This window comes from Corvus brachyrhynchos, unplaced genomic scaffold (assembly GCF_000691975.1).
Source record: "Corvus brachyrhynchos isolate BGI_N302 unplaced genomic scaffold, ASM69197v1 scaffold346, whole genome shotgun sequence".
Lineage (NCBI taxonomy): Eukaryota > Metazoa > Chordata > Aves > Passeriformes > Corvidae > Corvus > Corvus brachyrhynchos.
This window is the reverse complement of record NW_008238644.1, coordinates 5,024,394-5,039,203: the sequence shown is the minus strand read 5'-3', so window position 1 is coordinate 5,039,203 and position 14,810 is coordinate 5,024,394. Positions and strand designations below refer to the sequence as shown.

Genomic DNA, 14,810 nt, shown 5'->3' with positions numbered 1-14,810 from the left:
TTTCTGAGGCCACTGGCGCCTTGTTGGGCCCGAATTCAAACAAACTGAGGGTTCAAAGGCATCCTAGAGGAATATATTCCAACTGCAAGAGGGTGAGGTGATTTAAACGTGCTTGCTGTCTCTTTTTTTCTTTTTTTTTTTACTACATTTCTGCCATAGCAGGCAAATTCTTGTGGGGAAACACATTTTCAGCTGCATCTGAGTGGATTCAGCTTTAGGATAAACCCAGAATGTTATGAAAACACCCTGAATATATTAAACAAAGGACTTTGAAGACATCAGAAATAGTGGGTGGGAGACAAGCAGATGCTGACGAGTGTTACCAATTTGCTGAAATAGGAGCTGTCCAAGATGAAGAGGGTAATGGCTGGGTTTGACAAAATGCCTGGGAGCGTTCTGAATCATTGCAGGAAGTCTTCTCTTCTTCCCCAGGAAAAAAAAAAAAATCTTTGCTGAGTAACGCATCTGGAAGCAATGAATCTCTTTCCAAAGAGAAGATCCTTCCCCTCACCTGCTGTGTCCAGGGCTGTGTTTGTCCTGCACAGGCAGCTCCAGTTGGAGGATGTTACAGCCTCCCTTGTGCCTGGTGACCTGACTGAAAATTCCTCTTTCCTGTGTGCCCCTGCTCCCTTTCCATGGGACCTCTGTGCCCTCCTCAGAGCCTTCCTTCTGCAAGGACCTGGGATCCCTGAAAGGCATTGCATGGTTTGTCCAAGCCTAAGTGAATGGAGGAGCAGGATTTGTTTGGCTTTTAGGATGTTAATCTCCTTTCTGCTGGACACTTGTAGTAATAATCAAATACCCCTGTTTCTGAGAGGAAAACTTTGTCTTTGGCCATTGATTTTAGACCATGCAAGGGCATGCCAAGGGAGGGGAGAAATTAAATGAAGATGGAAATACCTGATCAAGCAGCCAGGGAATCTTTCAGGGCTATTCCCTGCATTGCTTTGTTCTTTGTGCACTGAATTTCTGCAGAGCCCAGGCCAGTCCTGGTCATCTTTATTTGTCTTGTCCTCAGTCCTGTTGCAGAATTTACATAAACTTTGTAGTGAATGGCAACTGGAGAGTGACTGCTCCTGTTTACATTGGTTTAGTTAGAAAATTTTGTTGATAAAATTACAGCCTGACCTCTGATGCTTGGTTAGGACATTTTCCAAAGCAGTCAGGGATTGACCTGGAGACGATAAGGACATTATTAAAATTGTGCTGTAGGAAATGCTGGGAATGGATACAGTCATCCTGCAGTGCTGTGCTGTGCTTCCAGACATGCACTGAGGTTATGTGAGACCTTACATCGTAAATAGGTGTTATAATAAAGATATTCTCATTAGCAAAATGCTCTGCATTTTCAGAGCACCCTTGGAGGCAAAGCAGTTACAATACATGATGTGAACATGAGCTTGCTTCTTAGTTAAATGCTGTACCATCAAAAGGAAAATTACTATCTTGTCATATTTACTTAAAATTACATCCCGAAGGGTGTGACTGCATCCTTGTAAAGCTTCAGGAATGAGCTCTTATCTAGAGCACGTGTTCACTGCAAGGCCTGATGCAAAAGAGAGAATTCCTGCATCCTTTGATGCCATCTCTGCCCTGGTAGATGTTGCTGTGGCCCTTGGCACTACACAGCCAGTTTTGATTCTTTGCTGGGCAAAAGAGGGTGGGGAATCCATGGCAAATGACCAAGAACAAGCCTCAGCACGCTGGCTTTTTTTACCTTCTTCCCATCTTCGTTATGTCTTCAGCACCCTGGCAATACTCAGGAAATTGTTTCCAATTCCTGTCTTAGGAAAACAAGATCATACTCTCGATCTCTGATAATGAAATCCCTCTGTGCTTGGAAGAATCATTCCTGATCCTCTTTACATTGAGAGTTCAGATCAAGTCAGAGACATGAAAACCAAAAATTTATACATTTAGATTTCCCTTCCACCACTTCTGGAGAATCACAGAAAGGTAAATTTTTCTCACAAATACTTGCGGTAGCAGAGTGGCAGAGCTGGAAATGAATGAGAGTGCCAAAACATGCAGTGACTTTACTGAAGGCAGCAAGTACATGAAATGAAACTATCTTATAGATAAAGGATAGTTCTGACAAAGGACATTAGGAAAGTTGAGTTGTCTGGAGCACATCCCTGCCTTTAAAGCTTACTGAACACGTGGGTTCCAAAAACCTGAAAATTATTTGAGGAATTCGTGAACTAATTCTGGTTTTAAGCTGTTGAAAAGAATACACACACCAGCCCGAAATCTTCCAATATTCCTAATTCTCCCTGATGCTGGAAGATGAAGTGCATCTTGTAAAGGGAGAAAAAAATGTTGTCTTTCTGCAAAGCCACTGAACAAGCTGTGCCTGTACGTTGGGTCTGGTGCCTGAGTCAGGCGTGTGCAGGCAGTGCTGGGAAGTTGGGCAACAGCTTGTGTTGCAACTTTTCACCTGCAGGTTTGGCTGATGGGAGCACGTTCAAAGTGAATGTTTCAGTGGAATTTGTGTGTCCTAATTCTGCTTTTTGGCTGGGCTCTTGGTATTCTTTGAATGTGGGCCAGAACGTTAATCCACACATATGCATACTCAGGTTTGTTAATTGTGGACCTGTAAAATGTTGTCGGTGGCTGCTTTTGCAGGATTTTGCCTGTGTGTTAAAAAACTTCTCAGAAGTTTAAATGCTTCGTAGTAGGTAATAAGAGACCAAATGTCCATCACCTCATCCTTAATTTCTTTTATAAAGAAGAGAGAGGGAGGAGAGCTGGTTTTGAAGAGATTATTTTTCAGCTCGATGCATGATATTTCACTGCTGGTGAGCTTATCAGGTTGTTCCTCACTCTTTGTCCGGGTCAAAACCCAAGATACTGAGTCTCTCCATGTCTGGGTTCTGCTGCTGAGCCTATAGGTTATCCCTTTTGGCTCCTTTGAGCTGCTGTTAATCTAAGTTTAAAACTGCTGCATTAATCCATACTTCAGTGGAGTCTGAGAAACCTTAAATTGGTGTTACCAAGCACAATGGTATGGAATAAAAAGATTTATTAAGTATAACATCTTTATTGATTTTCTGCAGAGCAGCAGTGGATATTAAACTATATTTAAATGTTCTCATCCCTCCCATTCCAAACAAGCTTGAAATCTTGAGCAATCAAATAAAAATACCTTTCTACTGTACATGCACTGGTGGGAAGTCCTTTGGCTGGATTGCTCACTGTTTATTGTAACTTTTATTATAAAATTCTTGTTTGGGGAAAATCTTCTAAGGCAGCAATGTTCACGCTGTGAGATTAGATGCCTGCTGACTTTATGGAGAGAAGAAAAGGATACTATGTCTGGGATTAATAGCGTTTGGAGATTTTTCTCTCCCTGCTCTTTGCATTGCCTGAAGGAACAGGAGTGAGAAAAAGGAAAATTTTTTAAGAAACACATGATAAGACCTTTTTGGAACAAAGGTGTGATGTGAGAACAGCTCATGTTCAGATCAAAGTATCCTGTGTCTGCTGAAACGGAGAGCAGATTCCTAGGGAACACTGTCAGAATGGGGCCAACGAGCAGTGATACTTTCCCAGAATACTTTCCGCTTCCAAGAAGGACTTCCTGAGCCAAAAGTGGTGTCTTTTGTCTTTAATATCCCTCAGTGGACTTTTCTTCCATGAAGCTGTAGAACAGCTCTTTGAACTCACATAAGGGAGTCTGTGTTTTGCATTGTGGTGCTTCTCTAGAACTTTGGCTCTGACTGTTGGGAAAAGTTGCCTTCTTCCTGCTATTTTTGTATTTCAGGGTTTATGACAATCAGAGCTACAAAAGCAGTGCCCCAGATTTGCTGCACAGGGCCAGCTAATTGCAATTGTTATTCTTTTCCTTAACAGAAAATAATGCACACAGGTATACAGTATTCCCTATATTTGAGTAGAGCTGGGCTCTGGGTATGTTTTATTATTTTTTAAAATTTTCATCCATATTTAAGTTTTGGTTTTTTCTGCCTAACGTGGATTAACTTTGCTAAGACAATTACTGGGAGGCTCAGTGTGGCAGTTTTTGTTGCTTCTTGTGAGGCAGGGTGGCAGCTTGGTTTGCAGGATGAACGATGGAGGAGGATGGAAGGGCAGTGGCAGGAGCAGAGCAGGACCTGTCAGGCCAAGAAGAGTGTCCAGACTGGTGGGATAAACCTGGCATGGGGAGAGCCTGGGCCATGGCTGGTGTGTGCTTTGATCCTATTATATTTTTGTGATGGGATTGCAATAGGATCCTACAAATTTTGATTTCGTTTCTGCTTAATCTTGTAAAAATGCTGCCAGCAATTTTCAATATTGCACTGAGAGTGTTCCCAGCTTGTGGACCAGCTCTAAACACTGCTGCAGTTACCTTGGAAACGTGTGTCAAGTTACTCAAACACTATTTCAGTCCCTAGTGCCCTTTCTAGTCCATTGCTGCTCTCAGACATTTGCAACAGATAATTTCCTGTTTCCCCATCGTTACCATGGGGTCACTGAGGACAAAAAGGGCAAATACACCCAGCAGGAAAGCAGAGATGGGACAGAGCTGTAACATCCTGAGTGTCCAGTCCAGAGCAGGAGGCCAGGGCCCACTGACAGCAGTCATGAATCATGGAATAGTTTGAGTTGGAAGGGACTTTAAAGATCATCCAGTTCCAGCTCTCTGCCATCGGGACACCTTCCTGTATCCCAGGTTGCTCTGAGTCCCATCCAGCCTGGCCTGGGACACTTCCAGGAATCCAGGGGCAGCCACAGCTTCTCTGGGCACCCTGTGCCAGGGCCTCATGGCCCTCACAGGGGAGAATTCCTCCCAATATCCCCTCTAAGCCTGACTTCTTGTCAGTGGGAAGCCATTCCTCCTTGTCCTGTCACTCCAAGCCCTTGCAAATAGTCTCTCTCCATCTTTCTTGTGGGCTCCCTTCAGGTTCTGGAAGTCACCTGGACATCTTCTTCCTGGCTGGTGGCAAAGCCTGAAGTTCACTCGCTCATTCTCGTTATTTATGTTGCCTTTTCTTCCTTTGTTCAGCTGAAGAAGAAGCAGGTCTATGTTGAGAAGGTGGAGAAGATGCAGCAGGCCTTGGTTCAGCTGCAGGCAGCGTGTGAGAAGAGGGAGCAGCTGGAGCACAGGCTGCGCACCCGGCTGGAGAGGGAGCTGGAATCTCTCCGCATGCAGCAGGTACCCCCTGCCCCTGGGATCCCTGTAGGATTGCACCCTGCACCACACAGAAGCGAAAGGCAGTGGGGTTTTTCATCTTGTGTTGTTAAAAAACTTCTTTTTCACTAGTTAGAGTCATGGATTTGCTGGCCATTGTATTGCTTTTACGTGATTTGATTCTGTTTCAACCAGAGGATTTAGGCAAGGAGCAATAGGGGATCTATCGTGTGACAAGGTGTAGAAATAGCCTCATAGCTACATGTTGGTTTATCTTTAAATAACATGGTTATATTATCTGAAATTATTTTAAAATCGTGTTCACCATTTGGGATTTTATATAAAATTCATTAACAACTGGCCTGAAAAGAGGGCCTTCAAAAACCTTTTGCATTTAAAAAAAGCACACAAGACTAAACCATCAAAGCCAATTCCATAAATGCAGTTGATGGAAATGTATGGGAGTTTCACATAGACTATATTGCAATTATATTATGAGTCTTTTTCAGCAAAAAGAATGAATGAGAAGTAGATTGTGCAGGTGTGTTATGAATTGGACGTGAAGTTTTAGTTTTACTTCAGCCTGTGTCAAACACAGGTGAACTGTCAGGTCTCTGATTTTTACTGGACATAGGATGCAGGGCTGTGTTCTAAATCATATTTAGTTTCAGGTTACTTTTATCCCCTAACTTCCATCTCTGCATAGGAATAGAAATTTAAATCTTGGGGTTTTGCATTGGTTTTAGTAGGAGTTACAGTAGTTTGATAAACATTTCTGTTACACCTTTGGAAGATCAGGTACTCTAAACCTCACGCTGAGCCTGAGTCAACACAAAACATTGCTTTCTTGTCATGGTTGAAAATCCTGAGTTCAGCATAAAATAGCCCAATTTCTATTCCTTTAAACCATTTATTTTGTTTTTCAAGTCAAATGTCTTGCTAATTCCACATGAGACTTCCATATGAAACTGGAATTTTTATTCCTTGAACTGTTATCTGAACAAACCTCCATGCTTCCTTACTTTGAAAGGGAGCACTGCCTGCCTTCCAAATCTTGCTTTAGCACTGGAGTATTTCAATCCCCAGCTATACACTGATCATATAAATTTAATAACCAAATGCTTTAAAAATATTTAGGATGTATTTTTTTTTGAAGGGATGATACTAGTCAGTGCCTTGCTGAACACTTGGGAGTCAGTCTGTGTTACTTCAGGCATTATGGAAGGGCTGTGCATGTCACACCTGTATAGCACAGTCTAGCTCTGGGATGCATATTTGGGGCTTTGGACATGGAAAAAAGGCCTTGGGAGGAGTATTTTCCATCTCGGGTATTTTCTCATTAGTCTGCCCAACACAGCATAAAGCCACTGCATTTCCCTCTGGGGGGATTCTTGTGTCAAACCAGTGACAAAAAGCAAACCAGCCAACCCTGAGCCTTACAGCTGCATCCTGAGACTTCTATTTTTGTTTGGTTTGGTATTTCCCTCTTGGGAATCAGCGTCAGGGCACATCTCAAGCTGCCAACGTCTCCGAGTACAACGCCACGGCGCTCATGGAGCTGCTGCGTGAGAAGGAAGAGAGGATCCTTGCTCTGGAAGCTGACATGACCAAGTGGGAACAGAAGTACCTGGAGGAAAGTGTGATGAGACAGTTTGCTTTGGATGCAGCTGCGACTGTGGCTGCTCAGAGGTAAATGGGACTTTTCACAGTGCTGGGATTATTTTCTTTTTCCAGTTGAATGTCATATTTCCCACCCAGGAATGTTGTCATGCCACCCTCCCGCGATCGCTTGCCCTGTGGTCTGAACAACTCCTCAGACCTCTGCAAGCAAGTGGAGCTTGGCTGCTCTTCCTGGGAGCTGTGCAATTGCCAACAATTAGAAACATTTTTCCAGGGGAGGATTCCTCCACATGCAGGAGCCGTTTTCCAGACTAGAATTGTTCTGAGCCATTCCTGGAAGCTGTTGATTCAAAGGAGAAGAGGCTTGGGGGGTTTTTAATTTTAAAAACAGGAATCCATCCTTGCTGAAGTCATGTGAGATGGAGTGAGCTTGGTGATTCACATCATTGACCCTGAATGGCTTCCTTGTTCTCCAGAATGTTTTTGCAAATTACTTTGTGGTATTGTCTGGTTACTAACCAGAAGCATCTAGTAGGAAATTCTGCTCAAAACATTCTGCTCTGTATGGAGAGCACTGCTTGTGGGGGTGGGAAGGGTGTCTGAAATTTGGTAACAAGGTCCCATTCCAAGACAACTGTACAGAAACACTTCTTACGGCTGTAAATAGGCCCGAGTGCCTCAGCTGGTTGGTAAACAAGAGCTGTTACTGGAGTGCAACTCCTTAGCATTAGGCCTTGCTTGCATATAATTGCATTGCTCACTAGTTTATGGTTCTGGACAGCAGATTTTACTGTAGATTGTTTCATGAGCCAGATCCAGATAGGGATGTTATCACAACTGGCTTCCCAGCTTGTAAGATCACACTGGAATTACAGGGGTGAAGTTGCAGATCTGCTGTGTTAGCGTTTAAAGACTTATCTTATCTTGCTCCAGGAGCAAGCTGTTATTTTAGGGTATTGATGCTTCTTGTGCACTGTTTTCCACCTCCCCAGAGATTCCCTAAAGGCTCCTGCTGCTGCTTGTGCTTAGAGGCCATGTTATATTTTCAGCGTGGGCTGATAAGTTGGGGCCTGGTCTATTGTTTATCATGGAGTGGGAGGGGATGTGTTAGGCCTGCTCAGGTTTCATTAAATGAACAAGAATGTTGCCCAGTCAGGAAAGAGCCTCTGCTTTTCCATTTCCATCTAGATTCCACTAATGCCAGTGGCAACCTCATCTACACTGTCCAGATTTCTTTCCCTTTTCTTTAACAGTGGAAACTGGCATCCCTTGGGAAGCTGAGGTTGCAGGAAGGATGCTTTAGAGGCCTGGCAGGAGCTGGGTCAGATTGGGTTTCTTTGGTGAATGATCTTCTCATGCCCTTCCACATTCACAAGTAGGATGAAATACTCATTATTTGGTTAGTGGACTGACCAACTATCACAAGGTTAACTTCAGGCACTATATGGAATCAGTCTGAAACTCTTTTCACCCTATTCCAAATTTTTTGGACCTAGCTGCTTAGGATCGCTTAAGAAACTTCCATGCCTCGTTCCCTTTGATATTCACATCCCTGTATGATACTGTTGGAAGGGGAAGGGAAAAAGCTTTTTATCTGAAGTTGAAGAAAAGTGCCTGGTGTTCCTTTCCCCTCCCTGTGTCCTTGGATTTGCCTCGTTGATCAGTTTACAGTAGTGCAGTGACTCTGTTTAGATGAGGGACTGGCCTGAGATGGACAGGAGGTTGTTGTAATGATCTGCGTGTTTTTGCAATCCTTCTTCATTAGGACACAAATGAAGTTGGGAGTTGGATTTTTGGAAGACACTGAGCCAGCTTAAACTCAAAAAAGTGGGATATTCTTGTTTGTTACATTTGAGCAGTATTTTTGTGCTGCTGGGGGGAAAGCAGCAAACTTAGCAGGTCTTCATCTGCTGTCCTTGTTCCAGGGACACGACAGTGATCAGCCACTCGCCCAACCCCAGCTACGACACCTCGCTGGAAGCTCGCATCCAGAAGGAGGAGGAGGAGATCCTGCTGGCCAACAGGAGATGTCTCGACATGGAGGGAAGGTGAAGTGCAGTTTGGTCCTATCTGGCTTCTTTGGGACGGGGATTTGAAATTAATTGCCTGGGTAGACGCCTCAGAACCAGAAATTCTTGTGTCTTCACCAGCAGCAGGGATGTTGAGTGCCAGACGCTCATTTGGCCAAGGAAGTACCCACATAGCAATCCAAAACCTGTCTTGATACTGAAGGCTAATGCAAAAAAGTCTTGTCTTAGATTTTTTGCATCTAGCTTGTTCCTGTTCTCTCTTCAGGGTATCTCCATCAGACCCCAGGCTCCAGCTGCCCCTTAACAGGCTCACAGAGCTGTTTTCCCTGGGGTTAGGCCCAGTGCAGTCTCCCCAAAGTGTGTTAATGCCTTCTGTTGGTTCCATGTTGTGCCCATAACTCTCAGGTTTGTCTCAGAGCTCCTTCCATGGCTGTTTAGAGCAGTTTCCAGTAGCCAGAGGTGGGTGGGTGTGTCAGTGCACTCTCTCACATGATCTGCTCTGTGGGCCAGAGAGCAGCCAGTGCCCAGGACAATGTCCTGGCATCCTCCCTCCACCTCCCCAAATGCCTAAGGGAGTCCTAGTCACAGCCATGGGGACACTGAGGCCTCAGTCCAGGGAGATGGGAGACACTTAAACTGTTCTTTTTCCTTCCCCCAAAGAATTAAGACCCTGCACGCTCAGATCATCGAGAAGGATGCCATGATCAAAGTGCTGCAGCAGCGCTCCCGCAAGGAGCCCGGCAAGACAGAGCAGCTCTCCTCCATGAGACCTGCCAAGTCCCTCATGTCCATCTCCAACGCTGGCTCGGGCTTGCTGTCCCACTCCTCAACGCTGAGCAGCACCCCCATCCTGGAGGAGAAGAGGGAAGACAAGAGCTGGAAGGGCAGCCTGGGTAATTTCCAAATACCAGTGGCAATTCTGATATAGGAGTCACTGCTTGGAGGGGGGTGTGTTGGACAGACAGACTGTTTAATTACAGTAAAGCTGGCTGCAAGATGAGACACATTTGAAATAGCTGCTTATTTTAATCACTTTTGGGAATAGTGACTCCTGATACTCAGGCTCTGCCATTAAATATATAAGCCTCTATTCCCACTTTGGCACCTGACTTTAGGGATGTCTGGGATACAGTTTTCAGGGTTCCCAAGCACTTGCTTTCAGCTGGGTGTTACAGCTGGCTGAAGGTGTAAAGTCTCCTTGAATTGGAGCAGAGATTCTAATCAGGATTTCTATCCTGTAGTGTTGTGCCTGCACCAACATGACTCCTGTCTGGAATGGCTCGACAGCATTGTTCTGAGAAATGGAGTTCTAACAAAGCAAATCCCAGATGATTTTTTTTTCCCCTGGGAGAAGTTAGGCCCAAAACTGAGAGTAAAAACCCCTGAAATGTAAATGAGAACCTGTTGCAGGTGATTTCAGAGTGTGCAGATCAGTGCCCACCTGCAAGCAGCAACTTGGGGACACTGCTATTCCTCGGGTACTTCAGCACCCAGGGGTGGATGGAAGGTGCTGTGGAAAGGGAAAGGCAAACCAGTGCGGCCTCTTGAGGGAGGGAGCACTTTCCAGGTCCTGGAGCAAGCAGTGCAGAGTGGTGCAGAGCTGATAGCAGTTAGTTTTCTGTGATGGTGACATTCCCTTCCCTTTTCCCACGCAGGTGTTCTGCTGGGAACAGAATATCGCTCCGAATCCATCCCCTCCACCCCTTCTCCTGTCCTTCCCTCCACGCCGTTGCTGTCGGCCCACTCGAAGACAGGCAGCAGAGACTGCAGCACCCAGACAGACCGGGGCAGTGAGCAGGGCAAAGCTGCTCCTTCCCCTGCAGCTCCCACCCCAGCACGACTCCCCAGCACCAACCTGACCTACAGTGCAGAGAAAACAGGTAACAGAGCTCAGCCCCAGTCCTGAGGGGGGCCCTGCCACCCACTCCCCATCCGTGGAGCAGCCCTGACATCCCTTTCTCCATCCAGGCAAACTCGGGTTAGTTTTTTTGAGGACAAGTGGATTTCAGGGACAAGTGTGACGGTGTTCTGAGTGGTCTCAAATGCTCTGAAGGAAAACAAAAGCTTGGAGAGTGGTAGCATAAGCGTGGGCACACTGGGTAGGGAGGTGCAGCAAGATCTGAGAATTGAGAACAGGGAGATGCAAATCCCTGGGCAGTCTCTGAGTCAGTGTCTTCTCTGAAGTAAGTTTGTGAGGAGGATGTGGGGTTTAAACACATGAAAATGGGCTGTTCCAACTGGCCATTGCATTGAGTGGGCATCCAAAGCCAGGTGGACTCAGAGAGGGGGAGGGAGAAGTAGGAGAGGGAGCTATCACAATAAAGTTGTCTTGGTACCTTCCCAGTCACAGGACCAACTTCAGCCATGGAGCTCCAGTTGACAGTGAGTGTCACAGGAGCTGAATTTGCTTCCCACAGAGCTCCCAGCTGGCAAGAGCTGCTCATTTTCCAGCCTGCTCTGCCAAGTCAATGCAGATTACACAACCTTGCCTCTTCTCCTTACAGACACATTACAATGCTGTTGTTCTTTATGGCAGAGAGCATTTGGCTGGGCTCTGCCTCCTGCCCATGCTGTGCTTTTTAATGGATATCGAGGGAGAACAGGTCTGGTGGTGAAAATCTACCCTGACTGCATTGGTTTAAATGCAGTCACTCCAGTTTTATGTGGAGTTGTGTATCAGTGGGAGGTACCCAAATGGAATTTGATAAAATAGCTTTATGTCTGGCTGCATATGTGGGAATTGAATTTTTTAAAACTAAAAAAATTATTAGCTCTCTGGGCAATGATACAAGATGACGTAAAATGTTAATGTCATATTTCTAACCTCAATGAAGTTACACCTTTAATTGTCTTGTCTCTTGTTTTTCCTCATCACATAGATGGGCCACTCTTCCACTCCAGCACTCTTGAAAGAAAAGCCCCTGTTCAGACTGTGGGGCAGGACCTCCCAGATGGAGAGATGGTAGAATACCTCATCTGAAAGGCTGTACCAGGATCTAAGCTGGGATAACAGTAGCAAGAAATTTTTAAAAGACATTTTTGTTGGGAAAAAAAATGTAGTACCTGAGTAATAAAAGAACACTCAGCTGTTTGCTCTTGTATATTATGTCTCAAAAGTTTGGACAGGTTAATTTATAATTTGTTCTAAATTATAAAAAACCCGTAACAGTTGTTCTTTGAAAGTTTCCCCCTTTATTTTTTAAATACTGGATCTGATAACATCTGCAGAAAAATACTAGAACTTAGGTGCACTACATCTGATATTTCATTTCAGTGTTTTTCAAGTCTCTTAAGCAGAAGTACCTGCTCTCACAGGTGCTGGTTACATGTCTAGCTTGAATGTAGTAAGGTGAGCTTAATGGCCTTAAAATGGCCTCAGAACCAGGGACATCGTTGTGAGCATCACTTAATGGTTGTAGAATACAGGTGTTCTGGGAAGCTTTTATAAATCTGAGCTGTGATCAAGGGAGATTTCCCTTTCACTTCCTCTTTCTTCTCAGTGTAAGAACTCAGAATAGGTATTTCATGTTCCTAGGCTGAAAAGGTTTCCATTTTCAGTGTGGTAACATTTTTTTTTTTTACTTCCCAAATTTCTTTCTTTATTATTTCTATATTAAAACAAGTGACTCCGGTGATTAATGTCGCATTTCATATTTGTAGTTCTTTTTGCAAGATTTGCCACACTTTTATACTTAAGTACTTTTTCAATAATTTGTACAGTGGATAGTAAATAATATATTGCATTCATGTTTTACATAAATTAATAAGAAGAATTTACAGACCCAGCCCTGATCTGTTAGATCAGATTTCTGACATTGTAATTCCATTGGCTTTAGTGAAACTACTCCAAATTTACCATAGTTCAAGTGGGAAGCCCTGTTGTTTTTCAGAGTTAGCAGCTTAATCTACTGCATCTGTGGAGATCTTTCTCTGTAGCAGCCTTTTCTGTATTTCAAATGCCCTTCAACTTTGTACGTCCCTCCTTTCTGGAGAGACTGGATTCTTTTTCATATAGCAAAGCCTCAGAGGTAGAGCTTTAAAGAGAAGCTCCATGCAAAGGTTCAGATGGCAGATTCTCTCCTTCCAAAATAGTTCTTTAATTCATCTGAGTGGAGAGAGCAGCTTAAAGTCCCAGAGGCATTACAGAAGACAGTTACGTGTTTAAGTCATGAGGTTCACTTCCAGATTTTTGGGAACTAGCACAGATGCAGCAGTGCTTTGGTTACAGAAACTATAAGGAGAGATTAAGACCAATAGAAGTACATGAGTATTTCTTTGTTACTGTCTTTGCATTTTATTAAAACACTTCAATATTAATTTCTGTTAAAAACTACTCTTTTTTTTTTATTTTTGTACTTGAATGTTAAAATATTTAATTACCCAGTGGTCACACACTGCGAACCTGGCTAGTTTCAGCTTTCTGTGCAGCATTAGAGTAGCAAAATTTTCATTTCAGATCGTTTCACCCCAGAAATAAGGAAATCCAGCAATTAATTGTCACAGAGTTAGTGAATGTCTTTAATTGCTGTTTGACACTACTGCTGCAGCGTCCAATTGAAATGGCCTTACCAGACCAACAGGGATCACAGGATCACAGGATGGGAGAGGAGGTGCCTCTCTCTCTGCACAGGTGGTGCCTAAAGGCCAGCCCTGAGTTTTCCTTCTTACAATAATCACTTAAAATCCAAGGAAAACACTTCTCATTGTTTCTAGCAGATTTGCTGCTGGTCAGGGTTCTCCAGGCCATATTCCCAGTCCTGCAGAAGGCAGAGATGGCAAAGAGTGGGGTAGGAGATGCACTGGGTCAGTGCAGCCTGGCCAGGCACAGACCCCTTCCATCGGCCCAGCTCCAGGCACTGCAGAGCTGCACTGCAAGGCTTTGCCTGACTCTGCCACATGGGACAAATCTTCCCAGACAGTTCCAGACCTTCCTTCCCTCTGAAGCATTCCCCACTCTTTTCCAGGCACACTGTCCACAGCCACTTCATTCTCATCCCTGAGAATGTCTTGCTTTTATTTCTCTTGGCTTAATTCCATCCCATTTTATGAAGTAATGCCCACCCTGGATGATTTGAAGTGATTTCTCTTCCTCCTCTGCAGTTGTTGAAAATGCAGCTTTTCTCATTAGCTCAAGGTGTCCATCTTTCTGCCATTTCAGCATAAACATTGATATTATATCTTGTGGGTTGGCTTAAAATGAGCAACAAGGGAAATCAAATGCCATCGAGTGTCTCTGTGAGGGGGGGGAGAAATGTTTGAATGCTTTTCTTTTAGAGTCAGGAAAAGTTATATTCCATCTTTACAAATACTTCTCAGCAGCTGGAAAGAAGTTTTACAACTGTAGGGCTCTAAAAAAACAGTTACAACTCACTTGATTCACATTAATTCTAAAATGTCTGGGAAAATGTGAATCTTCTACAGATAAAACCTCTTTCAGAAAACTGGTTTTCCCTGATCAGTATTGGCTGTTCAGGTGAAAATAATTGGTTTATCCTCCTTGCAGCTCACTGCTTTCGAATGGAGTGCCACTGTAATTTATTTTTACAAATCAAAAAGGACACAGTAGGTTTCTGTGAATAACATACAGCAACTATCTCCTCCAGAAATGGAAGCCAGGCTGTCTCTGACAGTCTGAACCATCAGGATTGCAGGAGTCTTGGCAGTTCCTTGCCCATGGAAATAATTCTGGAAGAAGATGGTGCAGTTTTACACTGCTTAGGTCAGGATCTTTGCCCTATTTTGTAATTTTGATTTCTTCCAAAAAAGCAAAAACCCCGAAAATTTGCCGTGGAAGTTGGAGGTCATTTTCCTCTGCTGACAAACAGGAGCCATCAGGAATGTGTTCTTCCCCTGGAGCTTCCTCAGAGCCATCCTGATGTGAATGTAAACGAGCTGCTCGCTTTGAGGAAGATGTGTACTATAGTCTTCAGTCTCTGTACAGAGTTTTATTTTGTTTTTAAAACAGAAACTGCTTTAAGGAGACAAACTGCACACCTAGTTCCTTTGCCTTCTGTAGAGCTTATTTCTAG

At 44.1% G+C, this 14,810-nt stretch overlaps 1 protein-coding gene across 2 annotated transcripts in view; it reads left to right on the top strand.

Moving 5' to 3' along the window:
* Positions 1-13,098, top strand: part of AMOT (angiomotin) — a 46,679-nt gene extending 33,581 nt beyond the window's left edge. For both annotated transcript variants that reach the window (XM_008636213.2, XM_017737579.1), the window contains exons 8-13: positions 5,006-5,155; positions 6,630-6,820; positions 8,677-8,799; positions 9,442-9,674; positions 10,437-10,661; positions 11,661-13,098. In XM_008636213.2, the coding sequence (XP_008634435.1) occupies positions 5,006-5,155; positions 6,630-6,820; positions 8,677-8,799; positions 9,442-9,674; positions 10,437-10,661; positions 11,661-11,761 (1,023 nt within the window). In that variant the 3' untranslated portion in view covers positions 11,762-13,098. The remainder of the gene's footprint in view (positions 1-5,005; positions 5,156-6,629; positions 6,821-8,676; positions 8,800-9,441; positions 9,675-10,436; positions 10,662-11,660) is intronic.
* Positions 13,099-14,810: the final 1,712 nt, after the last annotated feature.